Here is a 25,227-nt window from a genome sequence, read left to right on the forward strand (position 1 = left end):
CGGACCCTTCACGCATTAACATCATTTTTTTTTGGTCGAAGATAAAAACAAAAGTTAGGTTTTCTATTCAACTTAATCTAACCAATAATAGAACAGAGACATACATTGAAGAGTGCATTCTAAGTGAGTGTTTGAGTGTTCATTCTTTGTGAGTAAATTGAGAGCTCTTGTAATCTGTTATTTTGTGCATCTAGTAAAGCTTGGATCTCGCCGGTGGACGTAGGCACATTGTCAAACCACGTTATATCCGTGTCTTGTGGTTTGTTCTCTTTTATATTAGTCTCTTTACTTTATATGCTTGTTAGTTGATATTGAGAAGTGTTGGAATAGTACTTGGAGTGTGTTGAAGTCTTGTCTTGTAAGAAGAATCAATCCTTGTGTAGAGTTGATTCTTTCCTGGAGTTAGGGGTAGTCATCGAAGTCGAAATGTCGAGCGAGAAAGTATTGGCATGCTCGATTCGCTCGTGAGTTTTCGAAGTCGAAGTTCGAGCGAGCTCAAACTCAAGGTCGAGCTCCACTTTGTGCTCAAACTCGACTCGCTTTGAATTACAATAAGCTCGAAAGTGAACTCGAGACTCGTGAGTCGCGAAGTCAATCCAAGACAAGAACTCTTTTTTTTTTTTAAAAAAAAAAAACACAAGACGCCGCAGCTTGAGAAATCATATATGAAACACCACAATTCTGCTCAAAAACCGATTCATTGAAAGATATATCAATTATCGGTGACTCATAAAGTCCCCGACAACTACAACATACCTGGTCATGCGATATAACTTGTACATGAATAAAAAGAGCTAATTTACAATCCAAACAAAGAATAACACCGATCACCGAAATTACACTCGTGACTTGAATCCTCCCAATGTGAGATTGACAAAATTTACGGACAAAGAGTAATCACCGATACAATCAAGAAATGAGCTATGGCCCGAAAGTATAACAAACGAAGAGCTCCAGGCTTCACATACTCTTTCCTACATCGACAACTAGTGCTATTCAAAAACCTCTTCTTCTGCAGTTCTGCTGCACAAAACATCTCAGTTTTTGAGAGCCGCCTCTAAGTTTTGATGCTTTGGCTATTTTTTAGGGTTTTACTTTGTGGGTTAATGTGTTTATGGGCCTGGGTATTTTTTGTATCATATATGATATATAGAAAAAATAATAATAATAAAATAACGAGTAGCTCGCGAGCTACTCGACTCGAACTTGAACTCGAAACGAGCCTAAAACTAAACTCATATTTGACTCATATTTTTTCATGAGCGAGCACGAGCCGAGCACCGAGTTACTCACGAGCACCGAGTCTCCTGACCAGCCCTACCTGGAGTAGATAATATTGTTTCCGCTTTAGTTATTCACAATAAAAAAGTAGTGCAGGAGTGGGCTAGTGGCTGCTTTCAACGGCAAGATATATGTGTTAGGCCGGCTCAAGTAATAGAGAATGTCCTGATTAGTCTCTGGGTGAGGTATTTGATCCCACCTCGAATTCATGGTCAGACTTGCCTTATCCTCCACAACGGGTTCTTACCTCTTGTTATACAGCAAAATATGTTGTTAGTTATTGTACGAAATCAATTCTTTTAAGTTATGTAGGCGCTGGTCTTGTTACTTTTAATGCAAAAGAGTGTTCATGGACGTGTCATATGGAAGATAATGAGTCATATAAGATGGACATGTCGGCTCTGAGTCCATCTATAAAATATTTGATTTATCTTCGAGAGTGGTTGCTGGTGGACATGTGTATATGTTTTGGCAGAATGGATTGTTTGCTTGTCCTTTAGCTGCGTTCGTGTCCATAGAAACACGTAGCGGAACCACGCGTGAGGTTCATGGTTTGAATAGTGCTACTGAGTCTATGGACTACGATACCAACGTCTTTTTCCTTCATTTGGGAAAGAAACAATTGTGTCTGGTTTGGTGTGTCAATGGTTTCCCAGACAAACATCGTGTTTGTTGCTTAACGGTTTATGTTAGATCGGAGGAGGACAGACAATTGCACGCTGACATCCATCAATCTAGTTTCTATCTAGCAAAGGGTAGATGCATTCTTAATTGCTCGGCAATGTAAGTACTCCTGATCTGCTTCTCTCTCTCTACATATTGGTTCTATTCAAAGGGCCAACATTATTCCTTTTATTGACACTTTCAAGTTCATAGCAAAGTAACAATCTCCCACACATTTTGAGCCTGTTTTCTACCTTTGTTACCATAAACGTACTGCATAGTGCAATACTATACCATTTTCTGACAAGCTTTTTTGCTATGAAATCTCATATTTAGTCTGGTGTGTGCTGTCTAATATATTCCGCGGAATCTATGGTGGGGAAGTCTTTCTGGCATGACTGTACACTTGAAACGCCATTGCGAAGAACAGCCTTACTTCAATAACAAGTGGATACAGCTAGCCTATATGTACATGTGTATAAGTAACGTAACGTAAGGGTGTTATTAGTTCGTTTGAAGAAATGGTTAGGTTTAACTCGTCAAAAGGATAAAAAAGGCTTAAGAATTAAACAGAGGCTTTAATTATTCTGAACTACTTTAGATGGATAATATTTCTTAGTGTATCAGGCACAAATCATATAATAAAGTTGATTATGGAAGCTTTGGAACTTCAATGTTTGAAAGTAGGTGTAGTCGTGTAGCAGTTGCAAACCACCTCTTCTTTTACATTCTTTGACATTAATGTAGGAGCATCCATGTTCTGATGATGGTACCCTGTAGAAATATTGCGATAAACAATTAGCATAAATACTAAGAGTAACATTTTGAGACAATCATATATTCCATAAACTCCTGCTTCCAATGATTCTCGATGTATAACTGCTTGATGTACATCTCCTTACAGGAAACGAGCAAGTTGCGATAATATTGGATCAGTAGGTATTAGCACGATACGTGGTTGTGCTGTTCCAGCCTTCCAGGTATGCACAATCAACCAACTTTTCTACCGTACCTGAACAAATTTTCTTAGATTATCTTATATATGTAGATATCCCTGTCCAGTAGCTTTTTCTAGCACTCCTAAGCTAGTTCCTTATAATCAATTTCTATTCATTTACGAATTGTTTTTTGCAGTGTATTTATATGGATCATAATTGGTATGCGTTAATCGTGCCTGTGTAATAAAGGTCGAATTGCACTGCACAACTTACTGTGAACTCTGCTATCTTATAGGAATCGTCATATTGGTATCCATTTTTTGTGGTTAAAAAACAATAGAAAACTCTGAGTAGTGTCCCTTCTATGCCCTATAGGATGTATGATCCACCCAATTTGCATGTTTGAAATTGCCGGTTACTCTAAAACCTTGAATTCGCAGAGAGGGAGGAACACTATTAATCTCAACATTCCCCATAACTAAAGCATGTTGGAATTAACCTTCGGTGGGCACACCTAGAGAGACTTGAACCAGCAATCTCCTCTAACCAAAGTTCTGCTACCATGATAAAGAGGCAGCTACTCTAAAATCCAAACATGTAGAAATGTAGAGGGTGGAATATTATGGTTAACATTAGGTGGAAGTGAGATGAAATAATCTCATTGTCAAGTAGCCTAAACCAACTATATGGCCCCTCATATACTGTATAGATTTTCTGATCCTATGACAATGATGCCTAAATATTTCAGGGACAAGACAAAACGTGGTCCCGTCTCCGAAAGTTCATTTTGCATTTTCAGGGACAAGCCAAGTGATGATCCCGTCTCAATTAACACGGGTACTAACGTTCAAGCCATCTTGTGTCTGTGTTCTGTAATATATTTCATATTTTTTATTTATTCATTTGCTTAACAATTTTTATAGATCAACATGAGTACACATATATACTTAAAGATATCAAAGGATACACTGATGAAAAGAAAAGTGTTTTCAAGCAGTTTTCAATCGTTTAAATTTATTTACCGCACCAACCATTGCACAGAAGATCTGTTTCTGATTTTTTGTCTGTTTTTCAAACTTTGTTTACAGGTTACGAGGCATGCACGTCGTGTCTACGTTGGTGACCTGCCTACTGGGGTAGATGAGCAGGTTTTTTTTCTCTCTTATTTGTTATTTTCTTATAATTAATAAAATGCTTGTCATGCTAAAGCTTTGTAAAATCTAACTGAATTTGGTGGGTCTGAACATTTTCACTCCAAGTGTTTGAAGATTTGTGTCACTTATATAATCTGGTTGCAACATATCGATTAGCAGCCATAGCATTGCATTACATTGCACTGCACTCTTTTCCCCTCTCCTCGACATTTACTGTTCAACGTTGCACTTGAATTTTCAGCTTGAGGGTTCTAGTACTTCACCCTTTCATTTCACACAACACATCCCCTATGCATCTTCTCTTTGGTTTTCGTGGTATGATTTTCAATCATACTGCTGATGCAGGCAGTTGTCTCCTCGTTTGTGTTGCACTCTAGTTTTGTTGCTCTACGACTTTCCTGTCATAATTTTGTGTAGCATAATGTAGCAAGACAACATTTTTCACAATCCTCTTGGCAAACTCTCACTGCTTCATATTGTGACTAGGAGGGGAATGTTGAATATCATTAGAAACTTGGACATTATTTATGATTAGGGAATATTGTTAGAAATAATATTCAGTAATGTTTAGGGCACTAATTTGTTCAAAAGTTCAGTGAGAGTTGTGTATGTCTCGGTTCTACAAGGGTCGAGATGCGGTAGATCACATGTCTTGACACCACAAGTCTTTCGGTTAGCTGTGTCAAGATATTAGATGTCCCTGGGTTTTTACTTTGAGAGTGTCGAGACTCTGAACTGTGATTTACAGTAGGGATAGTGTCGTGAAGGATCTAAATTCTATGGTTTTTTGGTTGCATTGAAATCTATTCTTTTATATGAATACGTTTATAGTTTGACGAAAAATACAAGATTTTGGAGTTAACATATAGAGGCCTTGATGTTAACCTTCTCAAGTTCTTCATTTGTATTTATCAATCTTCAAGTTTATTAAGTCTATGTACTGCAAATGGAAGTTCCCTCCGATAGGGTATATGAAACTGAATACTAATGGTTCTATGAAGCGGAACACTGTGGGCTGTGGTGGAATAGTCATTGATCAATATAGGAAAATTATTCTCACTTACACCGGTGGAGGTTACCAACATTCAGAAATATTTCAAGAGCCTAAAGCTATTGAAGTGGGACTACATCTCTGCCAGTAACAAAATATTCAGAAGGTTAAAGTTTGCTCTGACTCCCTCAGAGCAATTCAAATTCTCAAAGGTTCTGAAGAAGCTCCATGGCTCTGCTGTAATTTAATTGCTGCTATCAGATATGAAGTTTCAAGGTTTCGGGATGTGATCTTCTCTCATGTCTATAGAGAAGTTAACAAGAGTGCGGATTACCTTGCAAACCTATCTGTGTCTTTTGATGATCAATATGTATGTAATGGTCCTCCCTTAGACAGTAAACTTTCTGAACTAGTTTCAAATTATGTAAGGGGAATGATTTATTTAAGAGCTTAATACAGGTAAGGGTCTGCCAAACCCTATTAACTTGTTTCAAAAAAAAAAGCCTATGTAATTGTTTTTTTTTGCTTCTTTTGAAGCAGAGAATTTTAGCCATTTTTTGCAGTGTTATGGTTGGTATTGGGGCATACTTTACAGGTCCAGGTCTGTTTACACTCAACGTTGCTTCTTTTCACACTGTCAAGCATTTTATTTAAGTTATTTTTGAACTCTACTTGTAGATCTTGCTGTAGTTGACATCTACATTAATAGGGAGAACAAATATGCTATTTTGGAAATGAGATCTGTGGCACTAGCAAGCAATGCAATGGTGCTTGACGGCATTATTTTTTAGGTGAGTATAAAGATAGGCAGTTGACGAGTATTAAGTTAACGAGAGATTAAAGTTTGTGTTTTAAGGGTTCTTATATTAATTAATGTTTTAATCAAGTTTTTATCTCGCAACTTAATTTTCATCACCTTATTTCTTGAAGCACCACTGCTTAATGATCACATCCCTGAGGTGTGATCGAGCTTAGAGTTCAAATGTTTTGCACAATTGCATGTTCAATTCCAACTTACCCACTTAAAATTTGTTTGCACTGTTAATTTCACTTCTATCTAAACTGTAGTTCAGGTATTTCCATGGGTTATCAGTAAGCATCATAAACTCATAGTTGCTTAATGTACCAATTTCTTTTATTTGATCAGGGAACCCCTGTAAGGATTAGAAGGCCTGGTGACTACAACCTGGATTAGCGGCGGATCTTGGACCTAGTCAACCAAGCTGTTATCTAAAGCTAGAGGCCATCAATCGAGAAACATTGTAAGTCTTACTTTTAGTTCTTTTTTTCTCAATATGTTAATAATTGTATTAAACAAACGTAAGAAATAGTGTACAAGGAAGTGTCCAAACTCTGAAGGTTGAACAGAAATTTAAGCAAATCTTAGAAAGCATTGATAGTGGACCTCCAATTTATACATCCATGGTGGCCTCTCAAAAAACTAATTGTTAATTTTTGTCGAAGCCACTTTTGCAACTTTATCAGCCAAAAGGTTCACTTCCCTCAAAATATGAGATACCAGAATACTATCTAGCTTTCTGATGCATTCTTGATTTCCTTCAAACTACCCTTTAATAACCGAGGTGGAGAGTTACTCCTATATTCTCTCACAGATGCTGCTGCATCTGATTTGACTCGTTACTTCCTCCAAGCTCTTGTAAGAGCTAATTTCACAATCTCAAGTATGGCAGTGCACTCTGCACAATACTTTCCCCCAACCCCTTACCTGCTATCAGCAAGAAGTTTCCCTTCATGTCTCTGAAAGTCTGAATGATTCCCCATATCCTGCCATTCTCTTCAAACATCGTTCTGCTACATTGCTCGATTCTCCATTCCATCCATGTCTCTATATGTTGTAAGTTTTTTCTCTATGTGAGCCAAAAAAAAAGTTACCGAGCAAAAAAAAAAAATTAAGTTTTTTCTCTATGTGAGCCACTCATTTGAGCTGTTATCCTCATATGTGTATTCCACATAATAGGTTGATTCTCTATGATATGCAAGGTCATTTTATTTTCTTAGTAATATTTCATCATTGATGAAAAAAAAAATAGTGCAAGCTATATATGAGAGGGTTTAGTCAAGCATCTGCAAGGAACTAATACATCTGGATCCCCTGTAGCCTTCTTATCCATAGCCATCCCATCTCTTATATAGAGATGCTTCCTAAACAAGGCTCTGAGGATTCCATAGGACTTGCAAATATGCCAATTACAGGATCTTAGAATCGTCATCCATTTTAAAGTCACAAAATATGTAGTCTCTATGGCCTAAACATAATAATATACCAGACAGTCCTATGAAAATACTATTTGTGATACTATTCCTGCTGTGCTTTAGTCAATGATCCTTAGTGGTGAAGTTTCTAGTATTTCTGTCCTTCCAAATAGTCCATTGGATGACTGTTTCTACGTGTTTGAAAACGTCTTTTCTCGTCTAAGAGGAAAGGCTCCAGAAGGCAAGGTTATTTACAATACATACAGTACTTGATCTTTGTTTATTACATCAATTTTGTTTTACCAATGAGAACCGATAATGTCATATAGCAATAATGAGAGGGGAAAACCCCAAAAAATTGGTCATATCTCTTGAGTTGAGAAAAGTGGTATAAGAAGAAGAAACTTGGAATGTCTTATTCTTCACCTACACAATGACCAATGACAATAAATTGTAAATCCTTTTCTCAATGAAGGCATACAGCAGCAATGGGGACGGGAGACCACAAAAATTTGGTCCTATCCCTTGAGTTGAGAAAGGTGGCACAAGAAATAAGTGGTGAAGGTCTTATTCTTCACTTCTATGCAGTGACAAATAACTAGGAATTGTCATCCTTTTCTCCACAATTTATCGACCTCTTATATTCTGTGTCTGTTGCTGTTCATCATAAGGTCATCTTCAAAAAAGAAAAGGGAAAAGGAGAAGAAAGTCTGCCCTCAACTCATTTCTGGTGGTTGTTTAGTATCTTAAGATGCAATGGGACGGACAACGCAATTTTTCTGTCTTAAAGTCCTCCTTCAATACACATTTAGTTTCAAACCATTTTTCGTTTTACTTTCAGATTATGATGACTCAATCATGGTTAGTTGCTTCCAATAGCTTTTTTTTTTTGATAGTCAATTGCTTCCAATAGCTCCTCCATAATTACAAGCTTGCTTATAACATGTGCGTGGGAAATGAAGTCAAATACAGACTATATGGAGGATTGTCATATTTTCTTTGCTTATAAATGAGCTCCATTTTTCTTAGAGACTTTTTTTATTTTTTGAATAGTGCAGCAAATGACCAAATTACCATGTTACGGAAGACAATGCAGGTAAATAATTATTTCAATGACTTTGTGAATTTTGTTAACTTTGCAGTTATTATTGGACATATTTTTGTTTATGATACTCATAATATGTGGCATTGCGTGAGGCATTAGCCTGGGAAGCAAGTATCCCGCATTCAAATGGATTGGATGCTTGTCTATCACGTGTTCTCTGCTTGCTTGAGGTATTATTACTTTAGCTAAGTGATGTTTGGTATTAGGCACATCAGCAAGCGCATCATTACATGGCTTGACAAGAACGTTATTAGTTTGAGCATAAATTGCAGCGCCATCTGATGGAATTTGTAGATGTATCTATCTGTATTCTGAAGTGGATAATGATCTTGACCTCTTGCTTCTTTTCTTAAAGGTTGTATGTGCAAGTGGTTTGTCTCATGAGGATTACTTATCTTATGTGGATATCTTTCGGAAGACTGGAGAGAAGTATGGTATGAACAATTGCATCCTTGCACCTTTCTGTTTATTGGAATTATATTCAAAGCATTTCTTAACTCAAAAGATTTCCAGTTCTGCGGTGTTGGATGATATATTTTAGAGTTTTTTTTTTCATAATCCGTTTTCCATTTTGCCAAGCGCTCGAGAAGAAAATAAAGACATTTTGGATTGAACTAATTTTTGGTGGATACCTCTATTCGTCCCTCTATTCGTACAAACCCTGCCAGATGTAGCCTCGATTTAACTGTGAAAATGGACAATGCACAGTCATTCATTTTGTAAACGAGTAGCGATATGCCGATATGGGACTTGATCAATGTGGTTAGGAGATCTTACTTGCCTACAATTAAAGAACAACAAAATGTCTATGCATTTCAAACATCACTTATAAACATGAGTATGGCTTTTTGAGTAAATGGATCCTTAAGTTTATGTGTGTGTGTGTGGAGTAGTCTACTGTTGAATGAAAATCATGAAATGGAAACTTATCACATAACCTGTGTTGGGTGCTAAGAGTTCGATGTATGAATAATGTAGTAGGAGTATACCTAGTTCCGGCTTACTGTGCAAAATACTGTCTGCCTAATTTGTAGTTTTTGTCGAGTTCAAAATAAGATAGGTCACTCGTCTGACGGGGCCACGGGAGTATATACTTTGGGTTGCTTGGTTACTCGATCAGCTATAATTCTCTATTAGGAACCAAAAAGCATTAAGACACCAACATGAACTCTTATTTCATATTCTCTTTTTTATTGAAGTAAACAGAAAAGATAGATGTACTACTGATAATATAAGCAAAACGGGTTGTGTCACCATTTTGACCACTCAATGAACCAGTGATCTAGTGCCTCTTTTTAATAGCATGGTGGTTAGAAAACTTTAGATGGACCAGACTCACACCATTATGGAAATAGTGAAACAAGATGATTAATTTGTTTGAACATTATTTAAATTGCATTTCCTTTTTGAATGTTGGCTATGATTGAGGCCAATTCGGCACTATTATTGAACAATATCTGTTTGAAATTTTAATGAGCGCTACTAATTTGTTTTCCTCTACTTGTTGAATCCCTCAGGAACCCTGAAGTCTGTTGTTATTCCTCACCGAAATGGAAAAGAGAAGACCACGGCTGCTGGAAGGGTGGGTAATTAACTGTTTGTGCTCCTGTCTTACAAAACTCCCATGTCGTTGTTTTTCCTAAGAAAATTGTTTTATGCATCTATTGTTAAATGATATCATCCTAGATCTCCCTCATATGATTATGATGGAAAGTACCGTCGTGGTCACCCAAGCTGCACAAAATTGCCAAATAATGTCATGCTCCATACTTTTGGACCTTAGACTCAACGCATATGTGTATGGGTATTTATTTAATCAATGCAATATCCAAATCATGTTGCTACAAGTCAGATTTGTTAAAAGAAAGCTTCCTTATGGTGAAGGTTCTTTGGGATCATGATTATGTAAATTAGTGGTGGATTGACTACTTAGTGAGTGTGAAGTGTGAGGGCGAGTTCCCTAGCCCATGTGGCAATTCCACATTCATTGGTAGTTGAGACTTGGGACCAACCTTTAGATGCTCGTCCTCTTGGACATGTTTCATGTTCGAAATCAACTATTTCTAAGGAATCCTACAGAAGGATTAGACATCAATCTGTCTTAAAGCTGTGGCCCTCAATATTTTTTGGTTAATACACATAAATAGTTTCTTCTTTTATTCTTGTTTAGTTTGTGCAGTCTCAGGCATTCAGACTTTCATGTTTTGCCACAATCCTTGGTTCAGGTTTTCTTGGAGTATTCATTCAGACTCCGCGAAGGCAGTGAAAGGGATCAATGGAATGCAACTCGGATATAAGCGCTTTCTATTATCCTGGAGACAAATACAAAAGTAAGGACTGGAATTATTTGGATGATTACAGTAACTTCAAAGGTTGCCATGACAAACTGGCTGCTACTTGGCCTTGAATGAATTACCCGTTACACCCTTCTAATATGTGGTTTGTTTTTAGTGTTCGGTTGTTCACAATATTAACGCTATAAGTCTGACTAACTCACGAAATTCCAATAATTTCACCTAAACCCAAAATTTTCAATAACCTTTGAAAAACATTTTGTACTTTCTACTTTTCTAGTAATCTTCAGAATCAACGAGTAAGTCGAAATTTCGATCTTTCTGACCAAATCTGTAACATTGATATGAATAAAGGTGTGATGTGAGTATGTGACACACCTACACAAGTATGCATAGGTTGAACTAGATGAAGGTAACAGAAGTATACAAAATTACAAAGGGTGAAATGGTGAATTGCTTTCATGCTATTCGCAATCACAGTAAACCGTTGTATCCTTTCAATTTATTCAAACAGCCCAAATTGGGCAAATCCCATGGAGTGCGGAACGAAGGTCACTAACATCTTTATCATCCTCACATGGAAGTTGGAACATATCTTTCTTGGTCTTCAACAAAACCGCGTTAACAAACTAACTAGGACCCGAACCCCCCAAGGCCCCAGTGAGCTGCAAAATCCAAAGAAATGCCAAGGGTTTACACGTTATATGTACAACTATTAACTTAACTACAAGTCTACAGCACCCACAAGTTAGCTAGATTCCTGTTCCATCCATGCTTGTCAACACAAATTTTGCTGTCTTTGATGCTAAGGCCGAGTCCAATGGGTTCCTATTTCCACATAAGTGGTGTACAAACCGGTGGATTTTACCCTCTATCCATATATTACTCTCTATGAGAATAAGGAGTGCATTCCACACCAATATAACTAGCTCCAAATGAAAATGATACATTCCACGCCAATTGAACTCGCTCCAAATGAAAAAAAATAAAATGGCGCCGCGATCTCGTTTGGCACCAGTTGAAGTGGAGTAGAATTGAATGTCTCCACCATAAATTTGACCTCATTTGGCGTTGGTTGAAGTGGAGTAGTATGTTCCAAACCATTGCACACAAAAGTCGTACTCTATCTTTAAAACATTATGTTTTAGAGAGGTGTAACATTGGACTCAGCCTAAGCGTGCATGTATTTGTCAATTTATTTTCAGCATGCATATACCTTTTAAAATTTTGAATCTCATAGGAAACTTAAATTTGCACCCCGGTGATATGTGGGCCGAAATTTAGTTGGTTCTCATCGGCTGGGGAATAGTTGTAGTTCAATTAACCACACAGCCCAACCAGAACTAAAGCCTTTTTAGATAAAACTTCACATATAGCTTGCTTCCTTCCTTCTAACGCTCCCTGCAAGAAGGATGGTTAAATAGAGATAATTTTTTTTTATTGGCAAGTTTGTTTATTTAATCTATATATATATATATATATATATATATATATATATATATAAGCTCGCGCACATTCTCTCTCCTCACCATATCACTGCATTTTGCACTTCGATCAATATGATTGGTTCTTAAAAAATTGGATGGAATAATAATTAGTCACACCTCCCTAAATTTGTTTAAATCTCCTTTGTCTATTCTCAAATTATATTCACCTCCCTATCCCATAGAAATTTCGCCCAATTTCAAAACAATAATATTAAAAGCACCGAAATTTTTGGAAAAAACAAAAAACCCTACGCATCCTACATCTCACTTTTATCTTCTTCCCTACCAAGTCAGAGTTCTATCCAAATAAAAATAAAAATAAAAAACTAAAGCTTTAAAACCCCCAATTACAACGAAGAAAAAGACACCAATGCCGTTCCAGGCAGTTCAATCAATTACACATTTTTTTAATCTTCAATTTCGGTGGTTGTATGTTACAATTTAAGTTTGAAGGTTGTCCTTATCATACTTAACATGTTTGCACTTCTGTGAAATGTTAGTGCGTAAGTGTGGAAGATACAAAGTGGTAATTAAATTGATGTATTTTGGATTTTAAACAACAGAGAATGTGTTGCGGACGGTTTACTTCAGTTGGAAGGGTAGCACCGGTGCAACCCTTTAAAACCCATCGATTATATGTGTCCCTCTGCTTTGTGCATTGGGTTTGTTTAGGGCTCGGTTTCACATTTTGAGAGAGATTATGAAGAAAGGGCATGAATGGAAACATATTACGTAAGTGTCAACTAAACTTACTTTTATACAATGTTCCATCAATTTCATTATGTATCTTGAGAAATATTGTTAGAGATTCAAGACCGAAAAGTTAGCCATTGTTTGTATTTGTTCCAAAACCATCACCATTCAGATTCTCAAAACCCAATGATGAGGAGGAGAAAGTAAGTTTCATAGTAGATTACCTCATAAATAAGTGTGGGTTAACCTTAGAATCAGCTCTCAAAGCTTCCAAAAAAGTTGTTATCAAGAAATCCACAATTACTAAACCTAACTTTGTTCTGTCTCTCTTCAAATCCTATGGTTTCATTGATGCCCACATCTCAAAACTCATTGCCTACCACCCTCGACTCCTCCTAGCCTCTCCCGAGAAAACGTTGAAACCCAAGCTTGAATGTTACAGTAACATTGGCATTTCAGGACCCAATCTGGGTAAACTCCTATCCACGGACTCAAATTTGTTGACATCAAGCTTACAGAAGAGAATTGTTGTCACGCCCCGAGACCCAACACACATCCCGAGGACGTGGAATGAATCTCGAGGCAGACACCTATCCCGATTCTACCGAAATTTCGGCAGAGTTTCCTTTGTTTGATCGACGTTCGTAAACCCTAAAAACCTGTCATAAACCCTGGACATCTTATAATTCCCTTCCAACAACCATACATACATCCAACAACCATATATACTACACTTAACTCTAACTACTACAGGGATATGACGATATAACTACAAAACAAGGAGAACCGTTGCCAAATACAATTATTACATCAAAATGACCTAGCTCTCTATATATACAACAAAAGAAACTAGTCTCTTTCTATACAACCAAAGGAAAAGAGCTAGGCTCATTATATCTGACAAAAAAAAGAATAACCTAGGTCATCTCTATACAGTCCAAATATAACCTTGACTCTGCCTCTCGTCAAGCATAAGGGAATCCTCCCAAATCACCATACCCGTCATCACTAGGGTTAGGGAAACCCTCCTCCGCAACTGGCTCGTCTGAAATGTTAAGTAGGATGAGCAAACAACTATGCCCAGTAGAAACGCACATAGCCAATAAATAGACTACTTATAGAAAACATTTAAAACATGCAGGGTTCTATAATAGTATTCAAATATTGTGATTATGTATATATACATCACTAACTAGCAGAAATCATCTCGACATGCTTCATTGATATTCAAAATAGAGTTTTCACAATCATCATACAACTATTGTGGCCGCTGCATCCTATTAGAATGGTGAGGAGTGCGGTAATTTACTTCGGCCCGATCCGCGGGCAATCTCGGTTCAAGATTCTTCCCAGTGTGAACCATGCACCGTTGTTTTCCTGATTTTACCGGCAGGGAGCTGAAATGCCGTTGTTGTGTTCGTACACACAAAATCCCCAAAGCTTTTAGGGCTCAGGTGGGCCACAATGACCCGCGACCCCCCCATACGGGCTGTCACCTAACTTACGGTGGTCAACCGTTCGACGACTAAGACGGTACTTTCGGGATCGACACACATCCAGGAGTGGACTAAACTCTCACTCCTCGCGTCTAAACCTCATCGAGGTAACATGTAACCCCACTCAAGCTAATCACCATACAGCGTGACACTACAAGCATGGTTATCTAGAAAAGTAGAAAAGGAATTCCCGGACTACATCCAGTGATGCATCCCTTTAAAGGTGGCCCACCACCTCGAAAGGTGTACACCACAGTTGGAATCCTAGAGCGAACTGCCGTCTCCTGAATCGACAACAGTTCCTTCTTTATAGGAATTCCACAGCCTTTTCTAAATCTCCTCGTGATAAACATAGTAATATCTATATATATATACCTCATTATTACCGATTATTTTCAAATACTCTAGTTACATATCTAGTTTTTCTTTTAAAAATTGTTGATTATATAGGTGTGAGTTCTGGATTTCCCGATCGAAAGCGAACACAACCTATGACTCCCAAACGGGCGATCATAGTAAATAACAACCGATGATTCCCAAACGGCGAATCATCGTAAATAAATACGACCATCCGGGACCAATCGAACTTCGCACCTAGTTACAAACAACGGGTAATCCTTACCCGCATTACAAAATCCATCTCTCTCTGTCTCCTTCGAGGACAAAGACGCGAACCTTTCCCCAAAACCAGTTTTTCACTTTTAACCAAAAACAATCCCTCGCTACCCCCGATTTTCTGAGAAAACCATTTCACGCGAAAGCTATCCATATACTTAATTCATATCGAGGAAAACTACAATGCAAAAACATGAATATCATATATACATGCATGGTTGATCACATGAACTATTTCTTAACATTTTAAACAACTCAAATCATGCATGAAAATAAGCGGACTATATATTGGTATGTAGGTTCCTACCTTAGCAAGCTCCGTTCTCCTCAAGCCCATTAATGAGAATCAAGCTCGCTTAAACTGAATCCCTCAGTATTTACTCCTACACATCATATATATATATACGTCGACCATTAGAAATTATCAAACGAACGAGAATTCTTATATAACGTAAGTCGAGAAGAATCTCGACACTACGAATTTGGTTTCGGGTATTTATTTTTATCTAACTACCGTTAAGAGCTCTGAGGCCATTTAACGCACTGTTACTCGGCCGATCTCTGACTATTTTTCAGCCATGGCAGAGGGCCCCTCATATCTCGCCAATCCTATCCCATCCCAATTCCAATTCCAAATTTTTAACTACAACCCATTCTACACCTCTCAATTAACATTAATTCTATTAATAAAATCGGTGGGTGTTCTTATCCCTCGATCACTACTCAATCAACTCTTATACAGTTATAAATCGACATAAATTCATTGAAATTGTAATGAATAACCAAATTCTTACCCGGTCGGCCAATAAAAATCGTTCCTAGCTTGCTGCTCCACCAAAATCGCTTTCTCCTTCTCCAAACCGAAGCTTTATCCGATATTAAACCCATCCCATTTCAAATATACTTCCTCAATACAACCAACTACATAAAAATCGAGTTCAAATGATTTACTTTTGAAAGCCAATTCACTAACCTTTCAATTTGAAACACGACGGCGACTCCAAGGATTTTTGGCTGATTTAGTTAAGCCATTCCTTTCCAAATAGCTCTTGTCGAATTATCGGACCCCATTCAATATCTCTCATCAAATGCAACCTCAAGCTATTGAATTCGAATCCAAATAATTATTTAAAAGCGAAAATAAAACTCACCTTCCGCGATTATTCGGCAAAATCCAATTTTTTGTGAGTCTCCACACACGAATTCACCATTGTTGTTAGTGAGGTTGTTGTTCAATTTTGGGTTTGAATTGATTGAAGAGGAACTACCCTAACCGCCCGCGATTCCACTTCCGGTTTAAACTCGGCGGTTCCAAGGTTCAAATTTCCAAGATTACTTTAGTGTAATGTTTCTAGGTTGGGAGTGTGAAGGATTGTGGTAGAATCGATGGAAATTGAGAGGATTAGGTCTCTCTCTCTCCTAGGGTTTTGAAAGTGCGAATTGGGGAAGAAGGTGCGATACTGTTTTCGCGATTTTTTTGTTTTCTTGTTGGTTTTTTTTTTTCGGTTTTTTTATTTTTATTTTGGGCCGATATTTTTGGGCCCAAGCCCGATCGATTCCAATTGGACTTAAGGTCCTAATACGCCTAACCACCACTCGTTTGACGTCGCGTCGTAATTATTTTTCCGGCTCATCCCGCTAAATTTAATCTTCTATATTCTATCTCTCCGCAGGCTATAACAATAACCCACTCCTGCGCGTAAACTGGTAACTCGTGCCAGCTTCGCACGCAGACAACCGCTAACCGGCATTTTATCAAATTTTTGCATATGGGTCGCTTACCTAACGTGACTTATGAGTCGGAGTTAAGTTTCATCCAGTTACGTACGTTTGAAACATAAACCCGACGACCAATTTACATAAATGACCCTAGATTTAATAGGAAATTTACGAAAATACCCTTAATAATAATTCAGGACTTTACATCCTACCCTCCTTAAAAGAAAATTTCGTCCTCGAAATTAAATCATACCTTATTGCTCGAACAATTCTGGATATTGTCGCCTCATATCGGCTTCTTTCTCCCAGGTTGCTTCCTCTACATTGTGATTTCTCCACAAGACCTTTACCAATGGAATGACCTTGGACCTCAGTCTCTTCTCTCTCGCATCTAGGATCTGAACTGGCCCTTCCGGATAGGTAATGTCTTCTTCCAACTCCAATGATTCCAAATCGACAACATGTAGTGGATCCGGCTCATACTTGCGTAGCATCGAGGATATGGAACACATTATGAACCGTGATAGCCTTTACGGTAGCTCGAGCTTATAAGCTAGCTCGAGATCTTCGAATAATCGGGAATGGTCCCACATATCTAGGTGCAAGTTTCCCTTTCATCCCGAACCTCTGATGCCCCTTCTTCGGAGATACTTTCAAGAATACCACATCACCTTCATAAAATTCCAAGGGGCGTCTACGCCTATCCGCGCGTAGCTTTTCGGCGACTCACGGGCTGTGAGCAACCCGATTCAGATCACTCTAATCTTCTCGGTGGTGTCACTAACCATCTCTGCCCCAACATAATATTATCTCGGTTTTGATCAAGCGGAGAGGTGTTACGCAAAGGTCCGCCATACAACGCTTCAAAGCGGAGCCATACCAATACTAGATTGGTAAGCTGTTATTGTAAAGGCAAACTCAGCCAATGCCAAATGAGTCTTCCAACTACCCCCAAAATCAAACCGCGCAAGCCCGAAGCATATCCTCTATGATTTGGATGACTCTTTCCGATTGCCCATCGGTTCTGCGGATGAAATGTTTGTCTTGAATTTCAGTTTGGTCCCCAATTCCTTTGAAGACTTCTCCAAAATGAACCGGTAAATTGAGTACCTCTATCTGAAATTATAGATAATGGTGCCCCATGCAACCTCGGTACATATCTCGACATGTAGATTCTACTTAGCTTTTCAGCAGAGTAAGTAGTCTTAACAGGTATGAAATGAAGCGGACTTGGTCGATCTATCAACAATGACCCATATAGAATCCATTCCCTCATCGGGTCCTCGGTAACCCGGATACAAAATCCATGGTTATATTCTCCCACTTCCATTCGGAATCTCGGAGGGTTTAAAGAAGACCGGTGGTCTATGGTGTTCGGCTTTCACTGTTGGCATGTGGCACACTTCTTCACATATTCCGCAATGTGTGCGCTTCATTCCGGCCACCAAAAACGGCGGCGCGGATCTCTCAGACATTTTGGTACCACCAGGATGAATGGTATACTTCGATCTATGGGCTTCACTCAAGATATTATTCCGCAAAGAGTGATCAAAAGGTACCCAAATTCTTCCTCTGAATCTGATGCTTCCATCTCCGGATTTTTCCCAATCAACATCCTCAGCATTATCCACATATCCTCGGTACCTAGGTCCATCCCTCGATGTAGTCTGAGCATCTACAATCTCCTGAACCAAGGTGTTTTCTGCCGTCACTGTCATCTGTGCTAAATAACAGCACTTATGAGGATCTCCACTTCCATTTTCCGTGATCTCAAAACCATAAGAAGCAGCAGACTCCAGCAATTGCCACTCCTTCATCATCATCTGAGCACAGACATGTTCTCGCTTCCTACTCAATGCATCGGCAACTACATTTGCTTTACCCGGATGGTATTGCAATGTGAAGGTATAGTCCTCCATGTACTCAACCCATCTCCTGCCTCATATTTCAAATCTTTCTGCGAACAAGTACTTGAGACTCTTGTGATCCGAGAATATCTCAAACTTCTCACCATACACATAATGCCTCCATATCTTTAGAGCATGAATGATGGCCGCTAACTCCAAGTCATGAGTAGGATAATTCTTCTCATGGGCATTCAATTGCCTAGAAGCATCTGGCTATCACTTGGCCTTCTTGCATTAAGACACATCCTAATCCGGTGTTAGAGGCATCAGTATAAATCACATAGCTCTTCTCCGGATCTGGAATAGTCAAGACTGGCGCTGTTATCAATCGCGTCTTTAGCTCTTGGAAAGCTTTCTCGCATGCCTCCGTCCATTCAAACTTCACATCCTTCTGTGTCAATCTAGTTAAGGACGACGCTATGCTAGAGAATCCTTCTACAAAACGACGGTAATAACCTGCCAATCCCAAGAAACTCCTGATTTCCGTCGGTGACGTCGGTCTCGACCAATTATTCAACGCCTCTATCTTTGAGCGATCAACTTTGATTCCATTCTCCGATCTGACATGCCCTAAGAACCTCATTTCATTCAACCCGAACTCACACTTGCTGAACTTGGCATAAAGGCGATGATCAACTAATGTTTGAAAACAATCCTCAAGTGTTCCTTGTGTTCGACCCTAGTCTTGGAATAAATCAAGATGTCATCTATGAATCGATAACAAATTGATCTAAGTATTTCCACATCACTTTCGGTGCATGAGATCCATAAATGCAGCTGGAGCATTTGTCAATCAAATGGTAACACCAAAATTCAAAATGCCCTAGCCGTGTCGCGGAAAGTCTTACGTATATCTTCTTCTCCGAATTCTCATCGATGGTAGCACGTTCGAGATCTATCTTGAGAAATACTTGGCACCCTTAACCGATCAAACAGGTCATTAATCCTAGGCAATGGATATTTGTTCTTGATAGTCACATTATTCAGCTTCCGATAATCCACACATAGTCGAAATGACCCATCCTTCTTCTTCACAAATAACACCGGTGCTCCCCAAGGTGGTGACTTTCCCTTATAAACCCCGATCTTTTCAATTCATCTAATTGGGACTTGAGTTCTCTCATTTCGAGAGGAGCCATTCGATAAGGAATCATCGAAATAGGCGGCGTTCGGCATTAGATCTATTACAAAATCTATCTCCGCCGGAGAGGGCAATCCCGCAATGCATCAGGGAACAACTGCTGCCAAACTCACTAACTTCTGAGGAACAAGCTCGGAAGATTCGAACTTCGCCCTTGGAGACTAAGACCGACTAACAATCCATTATCTATCATACTTGAAGTCGGACTTGGCCTTCACCACTTTCGAGATACCGTATTTCTAATCCCCTCAAACACAACCTCAGTCAGTCCGTTACTCTAAAAAGCGTCAACTGTCTTGGCAAAACAATCTACATGGGCATGATACTTCCCTAACAAATCCATCCCTACGATGATATCGAAATCTTTTAGATCCATCACCGTTAGATCGACTATCATCTCCCTATCACCTATCTTTATCACACAATGGTGACAAACTTCAAAGAACATAGTTTTCTTTCCTAGAGGAGTAGATAGAATAAGCTTCCTCCCGGTATTAACTACATCCAAACCAAGAATCTTCACCATATTTCTAGCAATGAAAGAATGAGTAGCACCCGTATCAAACAAGACATGCACATTATGTGTAAACAGACATATCATACCTTCAACCACTTGATCGGTAGCGCTGATATCTGCCCCCATAGCATTATATACCGTGGCTTCCTCTTGGACTGGAGCAGGATCCATAACCTCTTCCTCTGGCACTAGATAATACACTTTGCCCTGTGGTCTCTGTTCCACCCCTGAACTGGACTTGGGACAAAACCGCCTGATATGCCCAGCTTCACCGCAACCATAGCAAACCACACTCTCTCTCCCTGACTGTGTACTCTGGGGTATTACAGATTGCAATCTAGCTCTCTGACCCTGAGGCCTCAAATTCTGCACTGGTGCTCTGGTCTGAGAAGGAGCAGGTACCCTCGGTGGCCTCTGTGATCCACTCATCGGTCTCGCAACTGGTAGACTCTGTGCTGGCCTAACCACATTCAAACCCCTGTGTACAGCTGGTGCCCTCCACTGTGGTGCCTGCTGAAAGACTGGCCTATACATCTGTTGCGACCCTGAACCACTGCCTTGGTAGACCTGTCTCTTTCCCGTATCCTGCCTACCCTGAACTGTCGGCTGTCTTACCCTTCCAACCTCTTGCCTCTGTAGCAATAACTGATCATCAACTCTTTCAATGCCTTGAGCTCTTCTCACAGCCTCAGCATAAGTATCGATCTGAAGGACCGACATCTTGCTCTGCATATACGGTTTCAGCCCGTCAATGAACTTCCTCGCCTTAGCTTTTTCCGTGGAAATCCACTCCTTCCCATATCGTGAAAGAACAGTGAATTTCTCTTCATACTGCCCCACTGTCATGTTTCCTTGTTCTAACTTGAGGAATTCCATTCGCTTCTTATCTCTCGCCGCCTCTGTAACATACCTCAAAAGGAAGAGTTCCTCAAACTTAGCCCAACTCATAGGAAATGTCTCTACATCCTTAACACTGATCCACCAGTGTTTGGCTTCACCTCTAAGCATGAAGGCAGCCAAAGTAACCCGTTCAGCATCAGTACACATCATGGAGTCCAGCATACTAGACATGTCTAACAACCAGTCTTCGGCTACTTTAACCTCAGAAGACCCCACAAATTCAGTGGACGTAACCTGATGAAATTTGCCAGCAGAAACCCCGATTGACTTTGCACTGGTGGCCTGAACTCCTCAACCCTCACCGTGGTGGGGATGCTACCTCTGGTGTTACACCGGTGGAATAACGATGGATGTCGAAGAAGAGTTTGGGGCTCGTTCGACTAGCCCTCAAACTTTCGATCTCATCTCTCATCTCATTTTGTGCTTGAGCCATTTGATTCATCATAGAGGAGCCTATCCATTCGGTCCTCCCGACCCGCGATCCGTAGCATCATCACCACTAGTACTTTCCGGATCCATGGTGACTATTCTGCACATACACAAAGAGCCAACTTCGATTGTATGATACATTAGAGAATTTCTCAAAATTATGCAAGAGCATAGGCAAAGCGCCTATTGAATTCACATGCATAGAATGAAGCGTGGGTAGAATTTCAAGAGATGAGCGAGGTCGCTCTACGCTCGGCACCTCGAAAATGAAAAAAATCACTCCGACCTAATGGTGTCCGATTCATCAAATTCCTCGACACGTGTCCACACTCTCCGCTGTGACAAGACAACTACCCATGCGACGTCTCGACATTGCTAAACTAGTATTAACGCTTAACGTACTAACTACGGGTAGTGTATCCCTACCTAGAGTTTATAGGGTTCCGACGAAACTTTTAAAACGCGTCGCGTTTGGAGTCCCCACTATAGCTCCCAGGCGGATCTAATAGTGGGCGGCTCGATACCACGTTTTCACGTCGCCGAGACCCACACACATCCCGGGGCGTGGAATGAATCTCGAGGCGGACACCTATCCCGATTCTACCGAAATTTGTGAGTTTCCTTTGTTTGATCGGCGTTAAGTAAACCACAAAAACTGTCATAACTTTGTCATAAACCCTGGACATCTTATAATTCCTTCCAACAACCATACATACATCCAACAACCATATATACTACACTTAACTCTAACTACTACGGGGATATGGCGATATAACTACAAAACAAGGAGAACCGGTTGCCAAATACAATTATTACATCAAAATGACCTAGCTCTCTATATATACAACAAAAGAAACTAGTCTCTTTCTATACAACCAAAGGAAAAGAGCTAGGCTCATTATATCTGACAAAAGAATAACCTAGGTCATCTCTATACATCGGTCCAAATATAACCTTGACTCGCCTCTCGTCAAGCATAAGGGAATCCTCCCAAATCACCATACCACTCATCACTAGGGTTAGGGAAACCCTCCTCCGCCATGGCTCGTCGAGAAATGTTAAAGTAGGATGAGCAAACAACTATGCCCATGAAACGCATAGCCAATAAATAGACTACTTATAGAAAACATTTAAAACATGCGGGGGTTCTATAATAGTATTCAAATATTGTGATTATGTATATATACATCACTAACTAGCGTAAATCATCTCGACATGCTTCATTGATATTCAAAATAGAGTTTTCACAATCATCATACAACTATTGTGGCGTTTGCATCCTATTAGAATGGTGAAGAATGCGGTACTTACTTTCGACCCGATCCGCGAGGCAATCTCGGTTAAAGATGCTTCCCGGTGTGAACCATGCACCGTTGTTTTCCTGATTTTACCGGCAGGAGCTGAAATGCCGTTGTTGTGTTCGTTACACAAAATCCCCAAAGCTTTTAGGGCTCGGTGGGCCTGTGACCCACGACCCCATATACGGTCGTCACCTAACTTCGGTTGGTGGTCAACCGTTCGACGACTAGGACGCTTTCCAGATCCCCGACACATCCGAGTGGACTAAACTCTCACTCCTCGCGTCTAAACCTCATCGAGGGTAACATGTAACCCCACTCAAGCTAATCACCATACAAATGACACTACAAGCATGGTTATCTAGAAAAGTAGAAAAGGAATTCCCGGACTACATCCAGGTGATGCATCCCTTTAAAGGTGGCCCACCACCTCGAAGGTGTACACCAGTTGGAATCCTAGAAATGACTGCCGTCTCCGGAAATGCGACAACAGTTCCTTCTTTATAGGAATTCACAGTTCCTTTTCTAAATCTCCTCGTGATAAACATAGTAATATCTATATATATATACTCGTATTACCGATTATTTTCAAATACTCTAGTTACATATCTAGTTTTTCTTTTAAAACTGTTGATTATATAGGTGTGAGTTCCTGGATTTCCCGAAATCGAGCAGAACAACCTATGACTCCCAAACGGGCCAGTCATAGTAAATAACAACCGATGATTCCCAAACGGCGAATCATCGTAAATAACACGACCATCCCGGGACCAATCCAGAACTTCGCACCTAGTTACAAACAACCGGGTAATCCTTACCCGCATTACAAAATCCATCTCTCTGTCTCCTTACTGAGACAAAGAGACGCGAACCTTTCCCCAAAACCAGTTTTTCACTTTTAACCAGAAAACAATCCCTCGCTACCCGATTTTCTGAGAAAACCATTTCGCGAAAGCTATCCATATACTTAATTCATATCGAGGAAAACTACAATGCAAAACATGAATATCATATATACATGCATGGTTGATCATGAAACTATTTCTTAACATTTTAAACAACTCAAATCATGCATGAAAATAAGCGGACTATATATTGGTATGTAGGTTCCTACCTTAGCAAGCTCCGTTCTCCCCAAGCCCACTTAATGTAATCAAGCTCGCTTTAATCCCCTGCCTCGTATTTACTCCTACACATCATATATATATATATCGTCGACCATTAGAAATTATCAAACGAGCGAGAATTCTTATATAGCGTAAGTCGAGAAGAATCTCGACACTCTGGTTTTGTTTCGGTTATTTATTTTTATCTAACTACCGTTAACAGAGCTACAGGCCATTTCTGGCACTGTTACTCTGACAGTCTCTACGGCTATTTCAGCCATGGCAGGCCCTCATATCTACGCCAATCCTATCCCATCCCAATTCCAATTCCAAATTTTTAACTACAACCCATTCTACACCTCTCAATTAACATTAATTCTATTAATAAAATCGGTGGGTGTTCTTATCCCTCGATCACTACTCAATCAACTCTTATACAGTTATAAATCGACATAAATTCATTGAAATTGTAATGAATAACCAAATTCTTACCAAGTCAGCAATAAAAATCGTTCCTAGCTTGCTGCTCCACCAAAATCGCAGCTCTCCTTCTCCAAACCGAGCTACTGCCGATATTAAACCCATCCCATTTCAGTTATACTTCCTCAATACAACCAACTACATAAAAATCGAGTTCAAATGATTTACTTTAAGCGAATTCACTAACCTTTCACTGAAACACGACGCACTCCAAGGATTTTTGGCTGATTTCGTTAAGCCATTCCTTTCCAAATAGCTACTGTCGAATTATACAGCCCCCATTCAATATCTCTCATCAAATGCAACCTCAAGCTATTGAATTCGAATCCAAATAATTATTTAAAACGAAAATAAAACTCACCTTCCGCGGTGTTACGGCAAAATCCGAATTTTTGTGAGTCTCCACACCTGAATTCACTGTTGTTAGTGAGTGGTTGTTCGAATTCGTGGGTTTGAATTGATTGAAGAGGAACTACCCCAAACCGCCCAGCGATTCCGCCTTCAGTTTAATTGGTTTCGCTCAAATTTCCGATGGATTATTTTTTAGTGTAATGTTTCTAGGTTGGGAGTGTGAAGGATTGTGGTAGAATCGATGGAAATTGAGAGGATTAGGTCTCTCTCTCTCTCCTAGGGTTTTGAAAGTTTTGAATTGGGGAAGAAGGTGCGATCTTGTTTTCAGCGATTTTTGTTTTTCTTGTTGGTTTTTGCGGTTTTTTTCTATTTTCGATTTCGGCCGATATTTTTGGGCCCAAGCCCGATCGATTCCAATTGGACTTAAGGTCCTAATACGCCTAACCAC

General features: G+C 39.5%; 2 protein-coding genes across 23 annotated transcripts; one reads left to right on the top strand and one right to left on the bottom strand.

The window, feature by feature from the left end:
- The first annotated feature begins 939 nt into the window (after positions 1-939).
- On the top strand, positions 940-10,798 carry LOC147508145 (splicing factor U2af large subunit B-like). 19 transcript variants are annotated; one of them, XR_015217939.1, is made up of 12 exons: positions 940-2,064; positions 2,849-2,924; positions 3,631-3,719; positions 3,971-5,486; positions 5,565-5,628; positions 5,706-5,818; positions 6,175-6,289; positions 8,295-8,337; positions 8,446-8,516; positions 8,702-8,780; positions 9,864-9,928; positions 10,572-10,798. XR_015217939.1 is itself a non-coding variant. In XM_086600720.1 (11 exons), exons 7-11 carry the CDS (start codon positions 8,317-8,319, stop codon positions 10,641-10,643), a joined length of 315 nt encoding a protein of 104 aa, XP_086456846.1. In that variant the 5' UTR covers positions 940-2,064; positions 2,849-2,924; positions 3,631-3,719; positions 3,971-5,818; positions 6,175-6,289; positions 7,913-8,102; positions 8,300-8,316; the 3' UTR covers positions 10,644-10,798. The 19 variants fall into 17 exon arrangements, 3 of the variants coding, with proteins under 3 accessions (XP_086456846.1, XP_086456845.1, XP_086456844.1); XR_015217938.1 differs by having other exon boundaries at positions 5,568-5,628; XR_015217940.1 differs by having other exon boundaries at positions 5,568-5,622.
- A 2,928-nt stretch (positions 10,799-13,726) lies between these two features.
- Positions 13,727-24,919, bottom strand: LOC147508146 (uncharacterized). 4 transcript variants are annotated; one of them, XR_015216312.1, is made up of 3 exons: positions 24,616-24,919; positions 24,441-24,514; positions 13,744-13,865 (listed from the first exon to the last, which is right to left on the bottom strand). XR_015216312.1 is itself a non-coding variant. In XM_086599109.1 (2 exons), the coding sequence occupies exons 1-2, from the start codon at positions 21,284-21,286 to the stop codon at positions 13,786-13,788; spliced, it is 1,065 nt and encodes a 354-aa protein (XP_086455235.1). In that variant the 5' UTR covers positions 21,287-21,333; the 3' UTR covers positions 13,733-13,785. The 4 variants fall into 4 exon arrangements, 1 of the variants encoding a protein (XP_086455235.1); XR_015216313.1 differs by lacking the exon at positions 13,744-13,865 and adding an exon at positions 24,018-24,031; XR_015216314.1 differs by lacking the exons at positions 24,441-24,514; positions 24,616-24,919 and adding an exon at positions 15,239-15,291 and having other exon boundaries at positions 13,727-13,865.
- Between the last annotated feature and the right edge of the window lie 308 nt (positions 24,920-25,227).

The sequence above is a fragment of the Coptis chinensis genome, chromosome 3, assembly GCF_015680905.1.
Source record: "Coptis chinensis isolate HL-2020 chromosome 3, ASM1568090v1, whole genome shotgun sequence".
Lineage (NCBI taxonomy): Eukaryota > Viridiplantae > Streptophyta > Magnoliopsida > Ranunculales > Ranunculaceae > Coptis > Coptis chinensis.

Coding starts and splice junctions, on each gene's coding strand:
- LOC147508145 (XM_086600720.1), top strand. CDS start 8,317: ATGTTACGGAAGACAATGCAG. Junction 8,338..8,438: donor TGTTACGGAAGACAATGCAG/GTAAATAATTAT, acceptor GCATTGCGTGAG/GCATTAGCCTGGGAAGCAAG. Junction 8,781..9,863: donor GAAGACTGGAGAGAAGTATG/GTATGAACAATT, acceptor TGAATCCCTCAG/GAACCCTGAAGTCTGTTGTT.
- LOC147508146 (XM_086599109.1), bottom strand. CDS start 21,286: ATGTCTAGTATGCTGGACTCCATGATGTGTACTGATGCTGAACGGGTT. Junction 13,866..20,301: donor TACCGATCAAGTGGTTGAAG/GTATGATATGTC, acceptor TTAACATTTCAG/ACGAGCCAGTTGCGGAGGAG.